The 26126-nt window shown below is 42.4% G+C and overlaps 2 protein-coding genes across 2 annotated transcripts in view; one reads left to right on the forward strand and one right to left on the reverse strand.

Moving 5' to 3' along the window:
• LOC104498441 (ovostatin-like) overlaps window positions 1-8301 on the reverse strand; it is a 30660-nt gene extending 22359 nt beyond the window's left edge. Inside the window, exons 1-10 of the mRNA XM_010141821.1 lie at window positions 8237-8301; window positions 6449-6632; window positions 5604-5760; window positions 4676-4728; window positions 4182-4202; window positions 3243-3411; window positions 1999-2083; window positions 1178-1295; window positions 382-502; window positions 45-154 (exon numbers count right to left, since the gene is read on the reverse strand). Coding sequence (XP_010140123.1) covers window positions 45-154; window positions 382-502; window positions 1178-1295; window positions 1999-2083; window positions 3243-3411; window positions 4182-4202; window positions 4676-4728; window positions 5604-5760; window positions 6449-6632; window positions 8237-8301 — 1083 coding nt within the window. The remainder of the gene's footprint in view (window positions 1-44; window positions 155-381; window positions 503-1177; window positions 1296-1998; window positions 2084-3242; window positions 3412-4181; window positions 4203-4675; window positions 4729-5603; window positions 5761-6448; window positions 6633-8236) is intronic.
• A 7702-nt stretch (window positions 8302-16003) lies between these two features.
• The window catches only part of LOC104498443 (olfactory receptor 10Z1-like), an 18588-nt gene continuing 8465 nt past the window's right edge, over window positions 16004-26126 (forward strand). Inside the window, 1 exon segment of the mRNA XM_010141822.1 lies at window positions 16004-16011. Within this exon segment, the coding sequence (XP_010140124.1) occupies window positions 16004-16011 (8 nt within the window).

Here is a 26126-nt window from a genome sequence, read left to right on the forward strand (position 1 = left end):
ACTTGGGGGAGTTTTGACCTGAATTTTTCTTTTCCGATACACACCTCACCGTAGTAAGGAATTCCCCTCTTGTAATAGGTATCCATATTCTTGAAGATCGCTCTCTCATTTTCTTGGTTGACTGAAACATAGTCATAGCCTTTCATCTGGATACCTGTGAGACAGACGCAGTATGAAGTGGAGGAAACAGAAATCAGACACGGGCAGAAAACTTTCTTTTGAGAAGCTATATGGAGCAGTGATCCTCTGGTGGGAGAGCGATATGGAGAAACTGGTGACCATTTGTTGTTCAATGGCACAGGTGAGGATCCAGGAGACTCCTCTCAGAAAGCACCACCTATTAGCTTTAATCAGCCACTCCCACCCTCCGCTTGGAGTTACCTGTCCCATTTTCAGTAACGATGCTTTCTACATTGAGGCTGGTGTACATCCTGTCATAGCTGCGGTAGAGCTGGAGTGTTTTGACAGAGACAACAGTGTTCAGGCAGCCATCCTTCCCCAGCTGAAAAAGGAGCACAAAGGGGAAGGTCCATTTTTCTCAAGGTTTGGGAAATTGCTCCTGAATCTGTATTAGTGGGTGTCTGAAGAGTTTCATTGCCTCTGCTCACATCTTTTTCAGCTCTTCCTTTCTACTAGCTCCCCTCCTACCTTACATTCCTCACTCACTGGCTTTCTTCTCAGCCCACCCCACTGTTTCAACACCATTTACCCTTGCACCTGGAAACCTCTCCATTTCCTCTAGTCCTCTCTGTGCTCATGCCCCCTCTTAACCTCATCTTGCGTGATGCCTGAGCTCTATGACCAGAGGACTTTGAGCCTGAGTGGAGAAATTAATCATTAGTTTAACATTACGTGTTCTCAAAGATTCCCAGTAGATGTCTGATGATTGGATTTGGTAAGAACACAGCTCCAGTGTTTCAGGAATTATCGCAAATTCATAGTTTCATAAGGTTCCCTCCCTCCTACTGACTCTGAAGGAAGAATCAAAGTCCTTAATGAACTAACTGGTAAAAACTACCTTCATGTCTTCAGCATTGCCTGTGAGATAGTGAGAAAAAACATGCCTCTGGGATCGTGTCTCTGGTGTTCCTCAGGAAACGAATGAGGCCACCAAACACTGTACTGCATTTTAGGTAGTAAAGCCGACTGAGAAGAAAAGGCTTGCCCTGTATCATACCAGTCCAGTGACGGATTCACAGCTTTCCTTCCGGTTTTTCGCACATCGTGGACTATAAAAGTGCCGCTGACACACATTGATCCGGGCATTCCCTTGCACTGGTTGGCCATAAGTGTACCTAGGAGAGGAAGAGACGCAAGATTTTAATCACATGGACCTGACATGAAACCTGCAAAGGCTGGAGAGCAATGCAGACTCTCAACCCCTCAGGAGTTCCCAGAGCACAGGCAGAAGGGCAGCTGGGAATTAGGACCAGCTGGCCCTAGCAGTATTCCCTTCAATTGTTTTTAGGCTGTTCCTGGCACCTTGTTAAAAAAGCCTGCTTTACTTGGTGTAGTCACTCCTCAAGGTCTGAGGCTGAAAAGGGGTGCTGGACTTATGGTTGGGATATCATTTCCTGCTGCTTGCTTTTTCTTGTGGGTGCCTTACGTAAAGCAGTATGTATTGCAGAAAGATCCCTCTTCACCCCTTTAGCTCATGCCACTCTGCCCCTTGGGAGTGTCACAGACAGCAATCTTAATGACAGACTCTCCCTCTGTACTATTTCTCTCCTTTCCTGTGATAATAAAAAACAGCAACTAGCAAGTATGTACCGCTTGATAGATTCAAACTGTTGTACACACACGAACGCTCCCAGTCCTAATTCCGCTATGTAGCTGGAGGAGAGGTATCATACTTATGTCATGGAAGTCATAGCTAAAGGAATTGCTGTCACCCGTACTCTGAATCAGCAGCAAGGTCCCTGATTCCCAGTATGATACACCATCCTCTATCCCATGTTTCTTGTGCACAAATGTGATATTCCCAGCTCTGATACTTACGAAGCACAAACGTTCACCCTGATTTCTTCATCAAAGAAAGAGATCCTCTTTGGCACACTGATTGTCACTTCAAATTTCGGCAGCACTGGGAATGCAATATGAATATGACTGATCAGCAGTTGCATGCCACAGGGAGGGGGGGGGTGTGTGTGTGTGTAAGACAGTAAAAAAAACAGTTGTCAAAGGCATTTTCACCAACAAGGGAGAAGAAATGGTTCCAAAAAAGTCTACCTAGGAGCTGGCTGTAGGATATTATTGGAGAAAAAAATAACCTTTAGCGGTAAGATTAATAACGTCTTTAAAATGCAATAATAATCATGATAATAATGGTAACAGCCACAGTAAGAACGAAGATAAATCACTTTAATTGGCTGCACATTTTCTTCAAGAGAAAGGTGGGAGTAATGCTGAAGTCTAAAACGAGCTAAGCTCTGGAGAATAAAAGGTATTATGCAATCCAGCCCTATTAAAGAAGAAAGGGCACAGGCTAAGTAAAATAGTAGAATAAAACAGGCCACTGACACTCTCTCTTTTCAGCTAATCTTTCATCCCAGGTCACCAGCAATAATGATGGCATAGCTGGAAAAGGCCCTTTTCTCCTACAAAAAAATCAGACACCTGGGAGCTGTCCAGTCCTTCTCTGGGGGCTACTAAGGAAAACCTGACACTGTAAGATGAGAAAACTTGTGGAATCAAAATTAGTTTAGCAACTCCGCTGATATGGTCTATTCCAGAGAATAAGCAGATCACTATGAAGGCTTTTGCACCTCCACCACCCACTGTTTTCCACCTTGTGCTTCCACTGGCTATACTGCCTCCCCCAGTAACAATCCAGTAGGTGTCATTCAATCAGTTTGATAGATAATATCAAATTTCTACTGCATATTATAGTCTAGTGCTCTTCATACAGTGATGACCTCCATAAAACAGGACAGGCCTGACTCATCCATTTTGCCTCTGAACAGACGGGGAGTGTAAGACCTGAGTGATATGACATGGATCCCAAAGTCACACACTGACTTTGTGTCAAGCCCCGAAAAGAATTGGAATCCTGATTTAATTCCTGAAAAATGCTGCCTTTCTCAGCATTTCTTTTTTCCCTTCTTGCCTCCACTTTCTTCAACCAGCTCTCTCCAAGTCTTTCTTTCTGAGGCATGAAGTGGAGAATTCAAGGCGCTTAAACTCTGCATTTAGGCAGAGCCAACCTCATTACTGATGTGGGGCAGTTCACAGCTTTTGCTTACCGTATTCCTCCACTGTGAAGAACTGGTGCTCTTTTTCACCTGACTTCTTCTCCACAGTGATGTGATAGGACCCCAGAATAGGTTCTGAGATTAGAGGAAAGGAGAGCTGGACAATACCATGCTTAGATGCTACATCCAACCACTGGAAGATCTTGTTTTGCTCTGGATCCTGGAGAGTGGGAAATAGACGTACTAAAACCTTTATCACCCTGTTTCTTCTTGTCTTGTCTTCTTTCAAGTTTCGTATCCTGGCATATTGGCTAAGTGATTCACAGGGTGAATGTGAGAGTGGTCAGATGACATGTGCTCTGACTTCCCATTAATTTTCCAGATCTCTTTGTGGATTAAACGAGCCTAAGATTATATTTAACTGGAAATTAGCTATGCTGCCAAATGTTCTCAGATCATTCAGGAATAATACCTGCTGGGAACTCAGATTGTTTATCCATAGCTCTTGTAGCATAAGTCTTTCTGACTCAACTCCTGTAAAATGGGAGTATTATGCTGGCATCTTTTACAAAGTGCTTTGAGGCTTAGTGATGTGAAATGTTGTAGAAAACTGATTGTGTTAGCCTGTCCCCCAGCAGAACACGACATTTCAGGAAGTTCCTGTTCTTATGCCTGTATAAGAATGAGGCTATTACACTGGCCCTCTTACTGTAGTCCTACTGGAGTAAGACTTCACTGAACACTCTTGGTTGAATCCTAACAAAAGACACAGCAACAACCCCATGACATCTCTAATGAACATCTCCAGTTCTGCTGATTTCTTCTCCACTAGTGTCTGAGAACGGGTACTGCCACTGTTCAAATTTAAGTCCATTGGCTTTAGACATTGGGCTCTGGATGAGTCTCCCTCAGCTATTGACACTAGGGGGAATGATGAAGCTTAGTCTTTCCAAAGAAACTTGTGCTTTAATGACACGTTGCATTTCTTACCTCAATGATGATTCGGGGATACTGAAGGAGGAAAAAAAAGAGAAAGAAAAAAGAATTATCAAAACATAAACAAATTAACTGTGGAGCTTGAGACATACTAGAACATAAAGAGGGCTGTGAACAACTTCCTCTGGGTACAGAAGACTGGGTCAAGGAAACAGTCATATCTGTAATTAAAGAGTTCTTTTCAAGGGGAAAACCTTTTTGTGAATTTATCTTTTCTACAAAAACATCCATTCTCTTTCTACTTATCTATGGCAGGTGAAGGGAAGTGACAACAAAATCTGAAGTGTGAGAAATTTCCAGGAGTGTTTTCAGAGCCTTTGCCCTCTATAAAGGCAGAGAAAGGATGGAGTATGAAGGTAAGGAGTTACAGCAGTTCTCTGGAAACATGATGAGGCCTGTTACAGGCCCTTTTTTTTTTTTTCAGTTTCTAAGTGAGAGAGTATCAGTGAACAGGTAATTGAAAAATCTTGACTATTACTCATACTTACTGTCTCCTGAACAGGTCTGAACTGGGAGTCTAACGCAACCACACGAAACAACACTGAAAAACATGGACAAAAAAAGGATCGTTTACTTTAGCAGTGGTAAGTCACTTTCAACATACAATTGAAACAAAGTTTGCCCACGCTTTTAGGGAGAACTGAAGAGTCTAGAGAACTAGAAAGGGATTTTTTTTTAATCTTAGCCGATGAAAAAGAAAACCAAAATAAACTTCTCAGCTGAAATGTCTTCCATTTTGCCTCTTTGGGAGTGAAGTAACATCTATAATAAATACAAATACTCCGTACTGCCTTAAATTCTTCTGGAAGGACTCCATTCTTCGCAGCATTTCCTAAAATCTGTGTATACAAACCAATTCAATGAAAAAATCAAACAGAAGGAAAAATTTGTCTTTATTCTAAGTGTAAACCCCGTGCAGCACTGAAGTATAATCATACTAAAGAGATAGCTAACTCTACCACAGCTACTACTGTTATTTAAGTATCGTGACAGAATCAGTGCTGTGGATCAGATTAGCAGTTAAATAGAAAGACCTGTTGACAGGAAATCACATGCTTACTTTCTTCTTATACGAGTTTTAATAATTTTAAGCTTAACCTATTATTTTCTGTATTCTTAAGGACTCCTTATATGCGACTGACCTCAGTAAACCTGGCAGAACTGAAGATCCTGTGAATGCAATTAACTCAGTAAAAACACATGAACTCTATTTGTCGCAATTTTGTGAATCAGTTGTGTTTTTCACTGACTTTTCATGAGCACAAATTCAGATGACACTTATACACTACCTGAAGGATTGCTCATGGCCATTGCAGTTCATGGTCTTTTATTTCACAAAAAGAATTCTTTGTCATCCTAGACCCACCCTTACACTCAGTTTCCCAGTTCACTAGCTGACTCAAACTCCTAAGCCACCTTTTTGTGCTGGTTTGTAGATAGGCTTGTCCGTCTGGATGAAGATAAAATTATCCACATTCTGAATTGCCACTGATCTTCTCTCAGTTATGTTGACTGTGGTGCCTTTGGCAGAGAAGGAAATGAATGCCAGCGGGTCAGAGGTAGCAGGAGGAACCTGGAGAGGAAAAGCGGTACATGAGATATGTTGAGATGCCCTGATGTCCAGGGTTCTTGAGTAAGATACTGACTGCCAAGTGAGTCATTAATAGCTTGTGCAAAGTCATGAGAAGCCCCGTGTTTGCCAGTGAAACAGTGTCTGGGCATTTCTGCTGTGGAAGTCCCATCATCTCTTCACGGGGTACTAAGGTTTTAACCTATGCCCTGTCCTATGCATTTCCTCATCTCATGCAGCTACTTGTCTGTACAGAGGTTGCACCAGCCAAATAGCTCAATTCTGAGGAGTTTCCTTCTGCTGCATTCTGGAAGATCTAACCTTGGAACTTGTTTGTCCTATCCACCCAGATCTTGCAGAGTCACAGGAAAGGGAACGATCATGTCCCAGCGGGGTCCTCCAGCTTAAAATTATGGCAATACCATAGGGCACATGCACCTGTGATGGTAATAAAAAACTTTCTTCTATTCACTCTGTGAATGGAGATGGAAAGTCTTTCTCCATCTTCCCCTTAGAACCCTTATGTCTTTCTTTTTTCTGTCTATCTCATCAGTCTTTCCACAGTTTATCTTTTTTCATCCTATTCCCTGCCTGCACACTTCATCTTCTTGCCCTCACTGACAAGGAAAGTTGAACTTAGAAGTATTTGCAGCTTCTACATCCTCTTCAGTAGTCTCAAAAGAGAAAATACCTTGAACTCGTAGCACTTGAAGAAGTCATTCTTTGTCACAGATTCCTCAAAGATAGTCTTAGGGATACTGCCGTATTCCAGGATGATGTTCACGGACAGAGGCTCACTGACATTGTGGAACTGCACACAAGCAGTCTGTGGAGAGTCACTCCGCACTACTGTTGGGACCAGCAACACGTACTGACTGTAAGAAGACAAGACCAGATAAGAGAGTTCAGTCATGGAGGAAAGTCAGAGCAAACAGGAGAGAAAAATACCACAGAAATGCCATACATGTCAAGGAAGACATGGTTCAGAGCTTGTTCAAACCAGTGGAAGGATTTCCATTTCTTCCAATGAATTTTTAATAATATGCTAAAAAAGTACAGGTGACAAATTTTGTCCCTCATAGTTGTTTTGGAGCTGAAAGACTGTCATGAATCTATGCAGTCGCTTAATCTGCATGATACTGCATTTTCCCATTCCACGCATTTACACAGCTCCTATTACTAAAGTGTCTAAACACCTGCAAAGCACAGCTGCATTTGTCCTCCCATGACCTCTAGGTATAAGTAAACTTGTGGAACCTCCCATAAGAAGGAGTGATATTTAGCTTCTTTTTGAGATCAATGACAAAAATGCTGGTTAATGATAGCCACAAATTTTATTTTTTTTCCTCCAGATATCTCTCCCTCCAGATAAGAACTGACATATCTGAAGTGATTCAGCATAATCCACAAGAAATTATCCCACTTTTCCATTTTGCAGAATATTCCAGGGAATGCTCAATCTAACCTGCGTGTTCTACTCTCTTTCCATGCCTCTCCTTGTGTTGCTTCCTTTGTTTCTTTCTTCCATTGCACTTATTTAGTTATACTGCTCCCTATAATTAGGGCAGCCTTCCTTTCCCAAATTGTGCTTCTGAGAAACAGAGGAATTTTTGCTATATTTGGCTAAGGTTCTGTTGCTGGCCGCTGGTTCTCTGCTGCCCAAACTAGTCTCTCCAAGTAATGTATGACAGAATTGATGAGTTGGTTCCACAGCACAACAGGAATCGTGCAATCTTGCCTTGGTAATCTGATCCTCTCCCTTCTTTTCTCCCACAGATTTGCTCGCTCAATATTGCCTTTACAGTTTTTTTCACTCGCTCGGTTCAAACTGCACGATATTCAAAGACCAGAAGTGAAATGATTAAAACAAACAGGGTACCTGAGAAAGCTGAACTCTCTGACTTTCTCAGTGTTTCCTTTAGAACTTTTGAGAAGGGGATTTAAGTTCTAATGCTGGTGTATTTTTGAAAAATGTGGCTGAAATCTCCTGTTTGTATAAAGCCATGGACGTTGAGAGTGCTGTCTGTCGAAGCTGTGACAGCACAGCAGGTGCTACATTAATGCCAATGCCAATACCAATTCTAAGATTGCCATTCAGCATAGTCCCAGTACCAGCCATTATGCGACCTCCTCATACACTGTGATCTCTCTACACTGCTGATGCACATCAACCCTGATCATCAGTATTACTTGCTAGCCTACTCTTGAACCTCCTTCCCACTTTACCCACTCACTTCAGATTTCATCTGCTCCAGTTCTAGGTTTCTGTCATTCAAATCAGTTTTCACAGCATTTTTGTGATGGAGAGCACAGTTCCAAAACATCCTTCAAAGACATCTACTTCAATTTCAGACAAATCTCAGAACCTAGGTTTCAAACTTCCAATTTACTATATAGAATTGTCCCAGAAAAAATAAACTCGTGGGAAATATAGTTAAAATATCTTATCATAAAAATACAAGAATGTATGATCTCTTACGGTTCAGAAGACACTGTGGCAATCCAGTTCAAGGACAGAATACTCAGAAGAATCCTTGACCACATCTCTGTCCGTGAAGAAGAAAGAAGAGAGACTGATCTCAAGAGGACAGCCTGTCTTCTGGGTTTTAAACTGGTCTGAGATGGTGCTCCTCCTCCACAGCTTCAATCACATTGTAACAAAAGATATCTACATAAAATTTGCATAAGTTCATCTTCCTCTCTCCTGTCTGTTCTCACACTCCTTGAACTCTCAAACAATAGCTTAGGAAAGCTCTCAGATTTCACATAGCTTTGGAAGGTATTGCAAGCCAAACCGGTTCCCGCCCATCTGAATGTTTTATTGAAGCCTGCCTGATTATTGTGTCATTGGCTGGAGGTTCCTTAATGTTTCAACCTGTTAGTATTTGCCACTGCTTAAGTATTTCCTTGTTCTGTGAAAATCTCCTGTAGATACATCTCACAAAACAGAAGTAATCGTAACGTAGTACTATGACATGCCTGCGTAGGGGCCTGGGCAGTAATAACACAGCATCATACTATAGCTGCTTTAAGTATGGCACAGAAGGAAACTCCCAGTCATACACATCACCTCTGGACACCTGCTCCCATGCTTAACCATCCATTTTGTGGAGATTTTTTCCCTTAAATTAGAACTTTCTGTACTGTAACTTTTGCCCATTGGTTCAAGTCCTTTCACTGTGCACCGTTGAGACGACCCTATCTCTGCCTTCTCTATAATCACACTTCACATAGTGGAAGACTGCAGTTATGTCCTCTCTCACCCTTTGTTTCTCCAGGCTGAATAAATATGACTCTCTCAGTATCTTTCTGTAGGTTTGTTCCAGCCACTGACCATCCCAGGGACCTTCCACTGGACTCCCTCCAGCCTGTCAATGCCTTTCTTGTACTTGGGAGCCAAATCTGGACACAGAACTTGACTTGTGGTCTCACAACTACTGAACAGAGGGGGAGAATCAATTGCCTTGATGTGTTGGCATTTTACTCTGGATAATACATCCTGAACACAGGAAACTAAATAATCCGTAGTAGTAGGAGACTGCATTCACACTCTTACATACGAAAAGAAAAACAAATAAGGTAGTGAATCAACATGTCTATAACTGCAAGCTAGAGAAAATAACAGGCAATTTCCCTTCCTCTTCCTCTTCTTCTTCCTCAGCTAAGCAGATGATGAACAGGAAGAAGCTGCTGAGTACACTGTATGGGAATAGTTAGAGACATGAAAGTGAGGCAGGAGGACTGAAAAAAAGGCTTTAGGAAATGCAGAGTGGGCCTGAAGTTATTTCAGTAGTAAGGGAAGAGGACTATTATACAAATCAATGTGGGACTGTTGAAAGCCAAATTCTATCAATTTCACATTTCATTGTATAATACATTCTTGCTAACGTTTCAATCATACGGGGATTATTCTTTCCATCAGAAGAGCTGATACTCTAAACAACCCATGTCTAACCAGTTTATCTACCCATCTTTCCCAGAAGCTTTCTGATGACCAAGTTAGGACACAAAGAAAACTTCCCCTGGTACTGCTGGAACTATTCTCTATTCCCACTTAATTACCAGAGAGAAATATTGCACCAAACTTCCCCTAATGACCTGACATTAAACTGGCAGTGCTGCATGGCAGCTGGGCGGTGTGCAAGCAGATCTCTGTAGTTGTGAGGGCAGAAGACAGCTAAGAACGTGTCACAGACATGACTGTATTTGCAGCTTTGAAATATCTCAGACCCCATGTCTTACTTTAAACAGGTGCTAAGTAATAGGCAAAAAAGTATTAAGGAGGGAGAAGGAAATAGGACAAGTTTCAGGGCCCCAGTGCAAATTGCTCCAGAAGCTCATCCTTGAAGTGCAGCATGCCTTCAGCATGAATGTAAGAGGACTTTCTTGTTGATACACAGACACGGGAAAAGATAAAGCATTTGAAAAACTGTAATCATAGGAGACATTACGGTAAGGTCAATTGAAAAACACGTTTCTTTGGGAACAAGTTATTGAGTTCATTACTTTAGTCAAATTACTGATCCCAGAGGAACTCTTTGTATTGTAGCAATGTTGTCATAAAGAAGTAAGCTCAGTTACTTATGTACGTCACTACCATGTCAGGGATAATCCTTAAAAAGACCACAGTGCAATGGGGAAATTATTCTAGTTGTCTTTGGCAGGAAGGAAAAAGAGGAAGTTTTGGGCTGTATGATTAAGAAGCTGGGAGCAGGAGGGTATTAATCATCTGGAAACATGAAGATCAGGATTTAACATGGGGGAGGTAACGAACCTCATAGTAAGCAGCTGTTATAAGACAGACACACAGGAGGTTCCTTGATCCTTGATGTCATATAAACCAATCTGTTGACCTTAGACTGGCCCTGCTTTGTACTGGCATAAGAAAAGATGTAAATGGAGACCATAGTTTGGCTAGAAAATTGATGAAATGAGGAACAGTGCCAAATGCACGTCAAGACCAAAACAATGCAAATACAGACTTAAGTATCACATACTTACTTGGTTTACAAAGTAGAGTCAGGTTGCGTGCTCTTTGGACAGCGGAAGGTCAAGATGTCTTTCAGTTCGGACTTCAGAAAGCTACTGCAGAAGAAATTTTATGTACACACAATCTTTTTCCTTCATTCTTTCTCTAGATGAGTCAGAAGGATGATTGTTGCATTTGCATTGGAAACATACTTTTCACATATTAGTTTTCTTTCAAATAAAGCTGCATTTGCCAATCTATTTTATCACATCAGTTGTACCTGTCTTCTTTTTTACACTGACCACACATACATGGCAGGGCAATGTAAAGTTTTCCAACTAACACTGATCCCACTCACTTTCTTGGAGAAGTTATGTTCAGTGTTTTGCACGTACACTGCACTCACAACAGAGAGTTCTAGGAGGTTGTGACTGGCCCATCTCTGATACTGAAGCTAGCTTGCACAGAGCATCTTAGATGTGTCTATGCTGTCCCAAAAATGCCCAGTATAGCTGTATGTGTAGAATCTAGACTGTAGATGTAGTCACAAATTAGAAAATAAACATGTCAAAGAATGCTCATTTGCCATGCAGGACACTGCATAGACTGCAAGTGGAGTCAAGATGTTCAAATTCTGAGTCAATACAGATCTAAGTCACACCTGTTCTCCTTTGCGTCAGAGAAATACCAGGAAGTTAGGTGGAAATATGAGCAGCTGTCATCAGTGAAGCCTTGGGTTTTCCAGAATGAGTAATACATAATTGTTTGTTTCTTTTCCACGGCTCCACTTTGCATTTGCATAACACTCAAGGACTCAGAGTACTTTCTAAGACATGACTTCACCTGAGATGACGTACGAACAATCCACTCCACAACACAATACCTCTTTTATTGTCTAGTTTCTTTCTCTAAAGCGGGTAGATGTGGGGTCAGATCCTCAGCTCCCATTTCACCCATGCAAATACCCTCATCGACAGTCCCAGGCTATTTGCTAGCTTGTGATCTTCTCAAGAAATTCTTCTGTAATCTGACAAACACTTCTTCACAACACATTTGTCAAAACCACTGTGACAAAACATTTTGTTTTAAAAAAGCCAACATATGTCTCAATAGCATTGTGTATGTGTCAGAGTTTGGATACTTTGGATGAACTTGCCTACACAGCCTTCAACACTTCCTGGGCATATCCCCATCTGCAAGCTGTTAGGTTTGTAAGCGATGGCATTTCTCAGAATGTTTGCTGGCAACAGGAAGCTTGTATTGCGTTTGGTAGAGTATGCTGTATCGTTTCATGTTGAATGGATGGAACATTTTTTCTAATATTCATCATCTTCTGTAATCATAAAAATCAGGTAATATTAAGCATTGTAACACTGTCACAAGACGAGTAAACAGCACACTGTTCAGTCCCCGTAAGGTCTTTTTCACAGGTAGACTGATAGTAAATTAACTAGTATGCCATCAATATAATCTTTCTGGAACATATTTTAGCCCTGCCTATGAAAAATAAAGTATTAAATGTCATATGGCATGAAACCCTTAAAATAACATCAGTTTTTATTGATCTATGAAGTGCAATGTATACAGACATCTTTGAAAAATCCCTTCTATGTCTAAATGATGAAAACAGGAGGACAGAAACATAGCAAGGCAGGCCAAAAAAAAAAAAAAAGTTTTGAAAGGACTAGCAAAAGCAATCAAACCCGAAAATCGATCTTTCTTCTGAAACAACACGAATAGGACAATGCACAGCCAGAGAATGCACAGGGATGCGTATTGAGAAGGGTAGAAGATGAGGTCAAGCAGTGTGCAGGAGCAGTGCAAACAACAACTGTTATTCCCTATTGTTTCAGTTAATCTAATAAGTATTGAATATTACTGTATTTAAATGAACCGTTTGCTGTAAAAATTTCATTTCTCAAAAAATAAATACCCAACCGTTTATGGACAATGTAATCCTGATGTAGTAATTATATTGCTGCCATTCTGAATTAGCTTAAAATCTTGAACAAACGACATGACAATTTAAATGAATACTTGGTTATTACAGACCTTTGCCATGAGGGACCATGAACAAGTATTTCACTGAATCACAAAGGACAAAAACATGTGTCAGGGAGCCTATTAGAGGGTAAAAATAGTTTTTTCTTCAGCAGAAAATTTTCCTGTCTTCGCTGTTTCCCTTGTTCCCTCATTCCTATTGTTCCCCTTCTTTCGGTGGAGATAGGCAGACTGATGCACCAGGCTTTAAAAAAGGCAAACAGTGATTGACTTAAAGAAACCTACCTGAGAGCTTCCTTCTTGAAATGTCAGCGTCTCAAATACTGGTTGCCATTAGGAAGAAACTGAACCAGAATCAGTCTCCTCCAGATTCAGATTCTGAATAACCTCCCACTCTCCATGGGTAAAGGAGTTCATTTGGGTTTCATATACAGTTTATCTTAAAAAGAGAGCAATACACCCACCCCGAGACTAGCCCACTCTCTCTTTATAAAGTATACAGCAGATTCCTGTTTCCATGCTTCAATTACCACCCCTCAGTCAGGACCTGATGTTAGAGGAGCACTGGGCTGCACCATAGCTGATTCACACCGGCAGCAAGAACCTGAGCAGTAGCTCTTTTTGCTAGGTAACAACAGCAGCCCAGTGCTGAAACTCATCTAATGCTGGAATCTGGATTTTTTCACTCTTACAAGCACAAGAAGCCACTTTCTGTTGGTGAGAACTGGAACCAAAGGCCAGAACCAAATCAAAAGTGAATTTTAACTCCCACATTCAAGGCATGGAGAGCATCATCTATTTGTTTTACCTGACCTAATGATATTTTGGTTTCTAAGAGCAGAGCGGTTGATGGGATCCACGTTGTGCATATACATATGCATATATATCTCACATTATTGAACCTCTATCCTGCTCAGCAAGGAGAAAAAACCAAGAAAGGCAGTTGATGCCACCTGTGTTCACGGGGGTGCTCTGGGTGTCTGGCTCTGTGTGGCAGCCGTGTCTCTGTGTATATCTGTGGTGCGTACGTCCGTTTCTGTGCATGTCCTACTAGAATAACATACTCAGCCTCGTTACTGGTTGCACCTGGAGGGAAGGAGCTGCAGCAATTTCACCTCTGTTGGGCTACTAAATTCTGCCCTCCCTAAGAATCTTCTGCAAGAGGGCTCTGCCTACTGTCTGATTGGGGAGGGTATTTCGGTAGGGAGGATGTCAAAGGCATGAACAGAGCTTAAAAGCACATTATATTATTTGAAAACTACTTCTGTGTAAACTCATAATTCAGGTCCTTTGCTAAGAGGAAAAGATGAGCAGAAGCACCAGTGTCCCAGACTCTTTCTATTCACCAGTGTCAATCTCAGGAATCACTCCTAGCTGCCGAGTTGCTAAAAATAAGGCCCCAGTGCAAAAACCAGGTTCCTTAAACTAGAAAAAAAATGCTTTGAAATATAATTTCTATTCAGTGTTCCTAGAGAATCTCACATGTAACTTCATAACTGAACATAGGGAGGTCTTATGCTGAAAGCCGTATCTCTAGAGACAGCGTACTACTTTGGAGGAGCTTTACTTTTTTCTAGCTGAGAAATCCCTCAGAAAGATATCTGCACTAACAGAGAGAATAAGAGAATAAGTCCAGGTGTGGTCCAAGCCTGCACTTCATTGTATTTATCTTTATTTTTAGTAGAAGTGCTTTTAACTACAAAAACAAGGCCCAAACCCTTCAGTTTGTTAGGTTAGTAATTGCTCCAATTTTCTGTGTGCCTGAATCTGATAGGAACAAATAATTTCTTTCTTGAAGCAGTGAATACGTTTGATCAGTGCTGAAAGCAAATGGTTTGGGCCACCAACAACTGAAGGAAAGTCTGAACTGGGCTGTGTCACCTTCCAGTCTACAACCAGTTTGCCTGGGGACTGGTGCTGTCGGGAAAAGGAGACTCCTGAGTTCAGACTCCCTCTGGCAAGAGCCAGACGGTAAAAGGACATCCTGAAACTAAGGTCATAAATCCTTATCGCCACAGTGACGCTGGCCACTGCGTGGTTTCCCCATGCTACTTTGAACGCCAAATGTATACTCACTGTAATCCCGGATTACACTGTTGTGTTGCAGCCCTCTGACCCTTGTTCAGGCTGCATAGGAAGAAATAAAAACAGCAGTTCCTGAGGGAACGCAAGAACACTTTCTCCCACATAGCTCAGGACTTTCTTGCACAGAGGTGAAGGAGGCCCTCCAATCACAGTCCAAAGCAGAGCTGGTATGGAGATGATGCTGCAGCCGTAGGGTTTTCCCCTGGGTGTCTTGGATGACAGTGCCAAACCACCCTTTACAAGATGTGCAGGAGTAGTGTCCTTATAAGCAGTTATTACAGTTTGCATAATCTGGGGATGGTTATGAAAATACCCAGTAATTAAGGAACAATCATGCACAGCTCTCCAAATTACGTCCCTGGCCATCCTGGGACTGCCAGGAAACAGGGGTGGCAGCCATGGGTGTGGTGTGAGATGCACAGACAAGCAATCAGGAAACAAAGGGAAACTAAATGCAAAGATGTCACTGGGTAGATGTTCCTGTGTCAAATAGAGCAGGGCCAATATTGACAAATGCTGAATACAATGGCAGATAAGAAGAGACATGCGGAATTGTGCTGAGGTGACAGAAAAGAAATTAGTGGGGATGACCCTAGGTACATCTCCTGCCAACAGTGTGGAGCTGACATTGGGCAACTATCTCAGGGAGACCAGGATCCACCTGAAGACCTCCTCAGTAAGACCATGATGCCTGTCACCTCCCTAGACTTTGTCTAGGGGGTGGCTTTGGCTTTCCAGGCAGCCAGCAAGGTTCTTCTGCCAGAAGAGGGGAGAAGATGTAGCAGTACCTTGAGTCAGTAGTCTCCATAATTTATCTGCTTCTCTGTTACTTATTGCCAGGGAGCTGTTGGGCTGCAGTGAGCCACCAGGTTCGTTGTTCCTGTATGGCTCCTGGTAGCTGAGAAGAGCTGAAGGTGCACAGCCCCATGGAGGTCCTGGGGGAGTGGCCAGAGAGGCATACTCCCCAGGAGGCCCTGGGCAGCTGCCATGATTGCTACTGTGGGGAATCACCCAGGACTGGGATGGAGGAGTGGCACACAATGAGTTCAGGCTGGAGGGCAGTGCTGCTGGGGGTGGTCTTTGCCCCGTATGCCCTGGTCCTCGGTATGGCTGAGGGGATCAAATGTTCTGGAGCTGGCGTGTCCCTGAGATGTGCCCTGTCACCTGCCCCCAGCACTACCAGGCCCTGGCATGACGAGGTGAGGCTCATGCAGGAGGGGGAGGCCTCTCTCATGGTGGGGCACCAGTGCCCTGAGGATCCTAGCAAAAGCACACCTGGCAAGCTCTGTTGACAGCACAGCAGTGCAACAAGGCAAGTCTAGTTCCCTTGCTGGTCTTTTGTGATGATGACTGCATGTCTCACGTTGCTGAACATCTCCTCATTGGCTTTCCTTCTTCCTCTCCTTGCACTGATTGTGCTGCATTCTCAGCCTCTGCAGGAGACTTACAGTTGGACCACAGAAAATTTGAGGACACTGGATTTTGCAAGGTGACCCGCAGTGGTTCGGTCACTGAAGAGAGCCAGCAAGGCAGCTTGCAGAGCGGACACCAGTTGATGGGGTGGAAGCATCACACTGCGACTTCAGATGCATTTCCTTGCTATGAGAAGATCTAAAATAGCTCTTGTGCCTCCACTAGCCAAACCAGCATGAAACCCCAGAGGTGCTGCTAGCAAAGCTGTAATGTACTTTTTCATCACCTTTGGTCAAGAAGCATGTCATGCCCAAGGTGAGGCACTGAAGCAAGGAGTAAGTCTGATCTGTGTTTGGTTTGATCTGTAGATGGAGCTAGGGAGCATTTCAGTGAAAAAGGTCAGGTCTGAGAACTAAGGAGACCAGTATTTCTAAAGCTGTGATTTGGGTAGGAAGCATCACCCCTCAGATAATTTGCACGTTTTCCTCATTACTTGATGCACTTTCTCTTAAATATTGCTGGCAGTGTATTCAGGCCCTTACAAACCATCGGATGTCAACTGCTCCCAGGTAAATACGTTTGATCACAGTCCGGTGCTAAGCTCTGCTGGCAGGTTAAAAGCATGCCATTATTAGAAAAAACAAAACTAATTCGTAAGCTTCCTTCTACCGCAGTCTACTGAAATTAATTAACTTTAGTTGAATCAGGCAGCGGAGGTTTCCATGTGTACATTTCTTCCCGAAGCCTCGGTCTGTGCTGTTGCGCTTGCTTGAAAGGACATTTGGTCCTTTCTGGGGCAGGACGCTTCCTCTGCTTTCACTTTGGGAATTGCTGCCTCTGCTTTCATTTTTTGCGGGTGGGAATTGTTCTGAGCAAATGATTTTTTTTTTCCAGGCTGATGCAGACTTGAAATTTACATAATGTATTATATTGTGGTTCCTCTTTATTGACCCTTCCTGAATGTTACTTTTTGTCTCTTACAGGTTGTCCCTTCTCTTGCTAAGTTAGTATTTAAGACAGTACTGTGTCTCAGAGGAGATGGAATAAGGCAGGCAGCCTTTGCTCAGTCTGCTTTGAAGTTTCAGTTGACTCTGAACTTGCAGCTGGTCATAGGCTATTCTATAGCGTTCCTAAATTGCTGTGGGATGCACTTCTCCTTGAAGGAGTGAGCAGTAAAATGAACTATATCACTATGTGCCTTCATAATATGCTTTTGGTCTCATACAGGGCCATATGTAATAACCAGCCTATATTAGTTTCTCTGAAGATTCACCGCACAACCTTTCTTACTCACAGCACTTTGAGAGAAGACGGAAAGTTCTCTTTCCAACTCACCAGCTCTCTGCAGCAGCTAAAACATGCTCTTGACTTCTGCATTTAAGTCAGCAAGGATTCTGATACGATCTCTTCATGAGGTTGATTCAAAGCATACTTTGGGTAAAAGCTGCATCTGTAATCTGTTTCACAAGCACCAAAGAGATGCTGCAAAGATGGTTTCCAAGGGACTTAACGATACTGAGTTGTATTCTGGAGTTTATCTTTTCATTCTGCTGGAGAAGGAGGACTTGCATGTGGTTATCTGAGCTGTAATGTTTATACACCATGTCACTGTACCTTTTTTCAACACGTGGCATTGCTTGAGCTCTTCACTTGCAGCTTTAGATGAGTTAGGCTTTACATAGAGTCACATAAAAGTAATTGCCTTTTCAGCTGGTGTCTCTATAAAACGGAATTGAAATGTAGGAGTAACATGGGATATTATTTCTGCTGAGTTTTTATTCATAAAATAAGCTGTGGCAGTCAGTTCTTAATGCACGGCATTATTGCCACACTGCAGCATTGTGCATTACCCTCTGAGAGCCAAAAGAAAATACCAGCAGGGCAATCTCCAAGTAGCACAAAGGTGGCTCAGTTCTGAGCCCAGTGGTTCTTCGCAGGTTGGGGAATTGCCAAGCAGGTGTTTCCCTGATCAGAAAAGAAGACCAATTCTCAGCATTAAAATGTTACAGACTGAAAATCATTCCTTTTGTCTAATAATGATGCTTGAGTGGTAATGTTCACTGGGATGCGCTTTGCTCTGTTTTATTCACACAGAGTTCTGGCACATGATGAGGACTCTTCAACATCACATTTTATTTTCCTTCTGTCACCCTTTCCTGTAACCATGTGTCTACTTGATATTTTCTTACACCGTAGGACTTCGTGGTCTTCTGGCCATATTGTTAAAGTTTTGTCTTGGATGAAAAAGCAAGCAACATTTTTTGGTGTTTTGTGTTTATGCAGATACATAAGGCTCTGAGTAACTGTAGCAGGGGTATGGGCCATATGATGAGTGCTGCGACTTTGGTGGAAAGGAAATACACTTTTCAAAGATCCAGCTCATTGATCTGGTGTTGGGTTTGCAACTCCCCCTCCTTTTTAAAATTTTAATTTAAGTAGCCAGTTATATAAAACTTAGTGTCCTATAAATCAGTGAAGGATGTGCTCTGTGTGCTGCTGATTGTAGATTTGAGCTATACATTTCAACACTTGTGAAACTGTTGGGTTTGGGCTTTTCCGCATTCGGCATACTTGATTGTCTGCTTTGAAATGTGTAACAGCAATAATACGAATTGCCTTTGTCACTGACATAAAGCACCAAGCATCCAACATTGAAGGCTATCCTGCTGTTCTGCTGCTTGCCCTTTTGGGGGGGGATCTGGACAGAAGCCTGAACAGTGCTTGCTGTCTAGGGTTTGCAGTCTGAGCTGCACTTTTGTTTACATGGCAGGAGAAGTGTATTCGGAAATATGTGATTCTCCAGTGCGGCGGCTCCAGTATTCAGCTTCTGGCTCTGAAAGAGTATGACCTGCAGCGGGTAAAGACGTGGGACTGGTAGTTTCATCATTTCTTGTGCTTTTACTCCTTCTGAAAACATGCACTGTATCGAATTAGATTTTGAAAACATCAGTCTCCTTTTTTCTTTTAAAAAGGGAGGTAGCATTTGCAATGAGCCCACCTTTCCCATAAGTTATGGAAACCAGAGTGCTGTAGGTAAACTGCTTGCAGCAGGCTAGCAGCTGCACACCCTCATCTTCTTTCTTGGTGTAGGAGCAGTTTTCCTCCTGCAAATTGCTCCTAACTCACTAGAACGGGGTTTTAACTGTTGGTGGACATTGACAGAGTCATAGAAGAATCATAGTATAGTTTGGGCTGGAAGGGACCTCCAAGGTCATCCAAGTCTTTGGATTTGAATAATTGCTGAGATTTAGGAAATAGAATTACAGGGTGTACCAGGCTTGTATATGTAATACCGCTTGTGCTAGTTTATTTTGATCCTAGAGTTATTATCTCCTCCCTATGTGGCTGAGTCACAGCATAGAACCACAGAATCATTTTAGTTGAAAGAGACCTTCAAGATCATCAAGTCCAAGCATTAACCCAGCACTGCCAGGTCACCACTAAACCATGTCCCTCAGCACCACATCTATTCGTCTTTTAAATACCTTCAGGGACGATGACTTCACCACTGCCCAGGGCAGCCTGTTCCAGTGCTTCACAACCCTTTCTGTAAGGAAATGCTTCCTAATGTCCAATCTAAACCTCCCCTGGCACAATATGAGGATCAGGAGCGCAAGTAGTGTTCTCCTCAATCCCCTTAATGGCAGAGAATAGGGAGGGAATAAACAGAAGGACCCGTCAGGTCAATACCTGGCTCCAAGCCTGGTGTCACCGACAGGACTTTGGATTCTTTGATCATGGGTTGCTTTATACTACACCAGCCATTTCCTCTGGTCCTGTTGTTCGTTACTTGGGAGAAGAACTGGACCCCCCCTCACTACAACCTCCTTTCAAGTAGCTGTAGAGAGTGGTAATGTCAACCCTGGGCCTCCTTTTCTCCAGGCTGAACAACCCCAGTTCCCTCAGCCACGCCTCACAGGACTCGTTCTCTAGAGCCTTCACAGAGCTTCGTTGCTCTTCTCTGGACATGCTCTAGTACTTCAATGTCCTTCTTGTAGCAAGGAGCCCAAAACTGGACACAGTATCAGGGTGTGGCCTCACCAGAGCATGACTTGAAGTTAGGAGCTAAGATTTAAGAAAAATTTACATTTTAGTTTGCTTTAGTTTCTCAAGGCCGATGTCTATAGGCTGCTCTTCTAAAGGCATTCTGGAGTTAAACTGGTCTTGTTAAGGCAAGAATCAAAGCGTTAATGCAGGCTGATGTCTCTGTAAGCCGTGTTCATCAACAACACTCACCCAGCACATCCTAATTTTGTGCTTTCAAACACCTTTCTGAAAATAGCTAGTTTTAAGTAAAATTCTCTGTTCAAGCATGGAAGTGAAGGAGGGAGCAGGAACAGAGGATCAAAACCTTTCTGCTTCCTTGAAGCTACTATTTACAACATGGGGTGAATTTAGAAGACCAGTGTTTTTCACACAATTTCAATGTAAGATGTTTCAGACGTCGTCTTGGTCAACAGCTCAAATTAGCATCAGCTTCTGAAATAGTGGCAAAATCTGACTGAAGGAGTATTGAGGTAACAAGGTTGGAGAGATGAGGGACTATTTGTCTGTTGGAACTAGAAAGATCAGCTAACAAACCTCTCTTTCCTTTGCTCATCCTTCAGTATGAAAAGATTATTCTGAAGACAGAGACTGTTTATTTTCATCCCAGGGCCAAGCCACTGTAAGAACAATAATGCAGCGTGCAGGAGCAGCATGTGCCAGGCACTTTTTGAGATCAGACTAACTGGAGTCGTTGTCTTGGTGCTAAGTGGGTAGTAAGGTTCATTAATATTGTGTCGTTGTTGCTTCCCATTATTGACCTCCCTTCCTCCCCTGCCCCTAAGGCAAAAGGAAAATACTATTTACCAACTTTCCCAAGGGCTGAGTATTCTTTATATTTCAAAATCGGACCATTTATTTAAAGCGGTAAATTATATATGGCAGTTAGCTCGCAACTATCTCAGTTTTAAGATTCTGACAGACTTCTAGCAAGGGAATTTGTAAGCAATTTGGATCTCTTTGAAATTCGAGTTGGACTTCTCAGTCATTTCAGTATTCCAGAAACCGCTTTCCTTGGTGTCCAGCTTTCTGAATGTAATTGTGGAAATCTTGTAGGAGACATGCATGTACTGGCGTATCTGAAGCAGCTGTTCTCAGGAAATGAGGCAGAGCTGGGCTGGTCCTGCCTGGATTGCTCCAGGTCTTTCTTGTCACTATCAATGATGTGGGATGGATTTGGAGACTGAGCTGAACTGGAAGAAGTATCAGGGGCACTTGAGCACCACAGAGAAATCAAATGGGCCTTTCTTGCAGTATTGCTGTGGGTTGAGTAATTTGGAATGGTGACCTAGTTGCAATGTCTCTGAATTTCAGAGGCCGATTCCAGGCTTTGATGCTGCTCTTTTAATTTTCAGCTGGAAAAAAAAGCCACATATGTGTATGGTACATGTTTTATACCAACTCGGATTAGTTGGAATCATTGTTTTAAATAAAACAAAATAAAAATCGGTAGTGTTCTTCCGTGGCTGCTTGTTTCAGCTGTGTCTACACAGCTGAATGTCTGCTGTGCCCTGGACAAAAATTTTACTCTTCTATCACGTGATTGTAGCCCTCAAGAACCACAGTATTTCTAGAGAAATGAAACCTAGGGTAGCAAGTTACATGGAATTTCTGTGAGCACCATGACCACAGCTGTGTCCTCCTCCTGACAGCGTGTGTATTTGCATAAGTCCTTCAGTTAGACAGATGGAGCCATCTGGGGTAGAAGAAAGTTTTGTAGACTAGTTCTACATTGAATCGGTTCACCAGCACCAGTTTGTTTCGTAGCTTTGTAAATGTTTGCAGTGACACACAAGGGGCAGTGGCAACTGCTTTTAGTGGCTTAAACTGGTCATGGAATGGCAGCCTTCAGGTGTGAATCCCCAGTGGAAATTCCATTGTTGAGTGTCAAGGTTTAGGTCTGGGCTGCCACTAGACAAAGGACAGATGCTCTCTATTAATCTCTCTCTTTTCCCAAAGGGGAAGAGAAAGGGACTTACGGATTGGAAAAGAAAACTACAACAGCTTTAATAAATACTGAAAATAAAATAATGAAAAATACATGAAACAAATATTGATCCCAACCCTCCGCCCAACCCCTGATGGCAATCACACCACCTCACCACTCATGCCGTGGGGAGGCACTGGGGAAGTCCCACACTGGACACAGCAGCAGATGGGAAACAAATTCAGGAGATGTATTCTGGAACTGGATTCAGGAATGCATAAATTGGGATCAAAGGCAGAAGAACTGTGAGAGTTCTTCTGGGATGCCGGCCGTTGAAGAAGAGGGCTTAATTGTTGTGATCCCTGAGCTTTATACCGAATATGACATATAAGGGATGGAATATCTGGTGGGTCAGTTTAGGGTCACCTGTCCTGTCCACTCCTCCCCACAGGTGCAGTCTCTCACTTACTGCACCCCAACATGGGGCACAAGATTTAGCAGTGACCTTGGATTCTACAGGAGCTAATACAAGCCAGAGCCTTTCTGCACACCAACCCTTAGTAGTAACTGTAAACATCAAGCGTTACCACCTCTCGAAGCAGACACTGTCTGCAAAAATATGCCATTAGCCTCAGACAGTGCCATCACTTAAAAGAGACTGAGCTGGAAAGTAAAATCAACAAGCCAGAGCCTTTCTGCACACCAACCCTTAGTAGTAACTGTAAACATCAAGCGTTACCACCTCTCGAAGCAGACACTGTCTGCAAAAATATGCCATTAGCCTCAGACAGTGCCATCACTTAAAAGAGACTGAGCTGGAAAGTAAAATCACTGAATAGAACTGGTTCTGTTCTAACTCAAACCAGGACATTGAGATTAAGTGTCTTCTTAGATGTATGTCCACTTTCCAACTCTTGACTCCTGAGTTACGCAGTTGGAGATTTTTCCAATACAGACGACTTCATAGCAGCAGTTTTGAATAATTCTGTTACATGTTAACAGCCAGTTCCAGGTGACTTGGTATTTTGGTGGGAAGATATCACTATCCCATCACAGGATCTACATTTTGCCCACTGAACTGTTAGACACATCATCTGCATCGTTCTGTGTAGGAGGAAGGTAACACACAGTCTGAGGCCGTGTTTTCTCTCAGACAGAAGAAATTACAGAAAGCAACAGTGAATTGCACAATAATGTATGCTGTCCTTCCCTTTCCTGGCAACCCACCTACCTCCCTCCACCTTTCCCACCCCCACCACCCCCCCAACCAGTCAACTGGTCTAGACAAGGGAATTTATTCTCCTACAGTTTTCAGTACTCTGCAGTGCCTTTAAGGCTGGGTCTTACACTATTTTCCCACAGAAGACGAGTGCATAGTCAAGTAAACCTCCACTTTTAGGAGATTTTTCCTGTTACTTACATTTGGTTTTCCTTGACTTCACATCTTTCTGAACCTTTCCGGTGTACGGAATTTTGGGCACTGAGACACAGAGACATTAAGAAGAAAATAGGTAAAATTAAGAGAGTGAAGGTGAAAGCACTAGGTTATCCTCAGTTCTCTCTCAGAGAAAATTGATTTTAATTTCTAAATGTGTATGTTGGCGAGTAGCTTTTTTAAATAAAAATTCTTATAGTGGTGCAGAATAAAATAGAAAACAAAAGGAGAAACCTATGGGGTAGAAATTGTGCTTTGATCCTAGTTTTTTAGATGTAAAAAAAAAATGCTATGCTCTCTACAATTGTTTTTGTAGAAATGCTCACTGTGAATCCTTCTGGAAAGCGGGGGTGATTTTTATTTCACTCATGGTCCTTCTGCCATGGATTTCACTTAGTCATTTCTCTCATATTCAAAAGTGCCAAGACATGTTTTTCCAGGTAATCTGGGAAGGAATAATAGCGCCGCAGAGGAGAGCTGTCAGCAGCTGCTAAGTTCTCATCATGTCTCTAGAGGTTCTTCTTGACTGGCAATCATTATTATTAGCTGAGTTTTGGTTGTACCTTTTGCATCTTTCATGAGTAGAGAATTACTGAGATGTTTTGTCTGACCATCCTCTCTTGCTCCTTGCAAGTCTGAGGAAAACTTGCTGAGTCTCAATGTTCTTTATTTTCCTGCTTGAGTGTTTTATGGCTGTAATCCTGTTTTTCAGCTCCTTGTCACTTTTATGGCTTTAAATTGCTGCAGTCCTTGTTCACCGGTTATTTGAATGACAACCCTCTGCACCAATTAAGGCATGCCATGTCTTTATCTCTTGCTCCTTTCTTTATTCAGATACTTCTTCATACATATTTCCATTCAGATGCCATTCATTCTGAACTCAAGATCTGTTACAAAGATCTGCAGTTTAATGCAGTATTTGCCTCAGAAAAATACATGGGTTACGTGTGGGCAGCTTTTCATTTCTTTGGATGCCAACCACAGAAAGTTTATACGCAGAGGACCTGCTAGCAAATGAGCACCATACTTAAAAAATAGTGTTTACTAGATGATGCACTTTCTGTGACATAGCAATTAAACCAGCAGGGTTTTATACTTATAAAGGCATCCTACACTTAGCCATTCCTAATTATTCTAAAATTACACTATGGGATAGAAAAATATTACAGGAATTTTAACATACTAATGTTTGTTACTAGAATGTTATCAAAGAGAAGCTGAACGCAGTATGAAATCTCATGTGCTGACTTTTAAACCAATGTACATTACTCCAGAGCTAATCAGTGCAAAATTCTTATTTTGATAAGAAAAAAAGCGTATGAAAGATGAAATAGGAATTGGATTTTTGTGATAAGCATTTTATCTTTTCCCGTGTCATGCTTATAACTGCCTTTAGCACAGATATCAGTAAAGTCTGCTTTTGTAGGACAGCGAAATATCCAGGAATCTCACAAAGAAAATGGAGGGACCCTGGACAGTCCCAGTGTTGACCTGCCACCTTCTGGTCATGGAATTCTAAAATCTGTCTAGGTTGGAAAAGAGCCTTAACTTCATTGAGTCCAACCGTAGACCTAACACTACCAACCACGTAAACCATGTCCCTCAGCACCACATCTGCACATCTTTAAATACCTCCAGGGATGGCGAATCCACCACTTCTCTGGGCAGCCTGTTCCAGTGCTTGACAACCCTTTCAGTGAAGGAATTTTTCCTAATATCGAACCTAAACATCCTCCAGTGCAACTTGACGCTGGTTCATCTCTTCATTGTGCCACAAACAGGTAAGAGAGCTTTGCAAGCATGAACTGTAACAAGTTTGCTCCTCAAAACCATCACCATGGGTGCCATTGCCCTGTTCATATTTCAGAACACCCTTAATGCTTTCCCTCATGGAGTCTCTGCAAGTAGATCTTTAAGGCTTGGGTGTTTTTTTTTTTCCAGAGTGATTAGTAAAATGAGGAATTTTAATGCTTGTGCCCAGATCTGAAGGGATTTCACGCTCCCAGACTGGGTGGTTGGGTCCCAGATTCCTTATACTGAAAAGTAGCCCTGTCTCCCTATCGTGCTTTCTGCTTACTCCAAAGAAGCTATTTTTGATGAACAAATGGACTCAGTTCCATGAGAGCTGGAGCAAAAACTAAGCTGCAGATCTTTATCTTCCCAACACCTAGAAGTTAATGATACAGGTGACCTTTATGAACAGAACAACTCAAGAACAACTGTAAGGAACAATGCCAGAAAATTAGCAGGGTTCATAGATAATGATTTGGATCTGTGATTGCTTACATAGACTGATGCCCTAAAAATCAGATTACATCCATGGTAAGAACTCTGGGGTAATCGGAAAGCAACAAGAATTTACTATTAATACCAGAAGCTAAATACAACACTGAATTCATTCATTCCTGCAAGTGGTGCAGGCATTTGAAAACACCGTTTTTCTGAAATGACGTCATGCGTGGAGGATCTTCATCTTTCCGTCATCCCAGAGAGCG

This window comes from Buceros rhinoceros, unplaced genomic scaffold (assembly GCF_000710305.1).
Source record: "Buceros rhinoceros silvestris isolate BGI_N320 unplaced genomic scaffold, ASM71030v1 scaffold3088, whole genome shotgun sequence".
NCBI classification, from domain to species: domain Eukaryota; kingdom Metazoa; phylum Chordata; class Aves; order Bucerotiformes; family Bucerotidae; genus Buceros; species Buceros rhinoceros.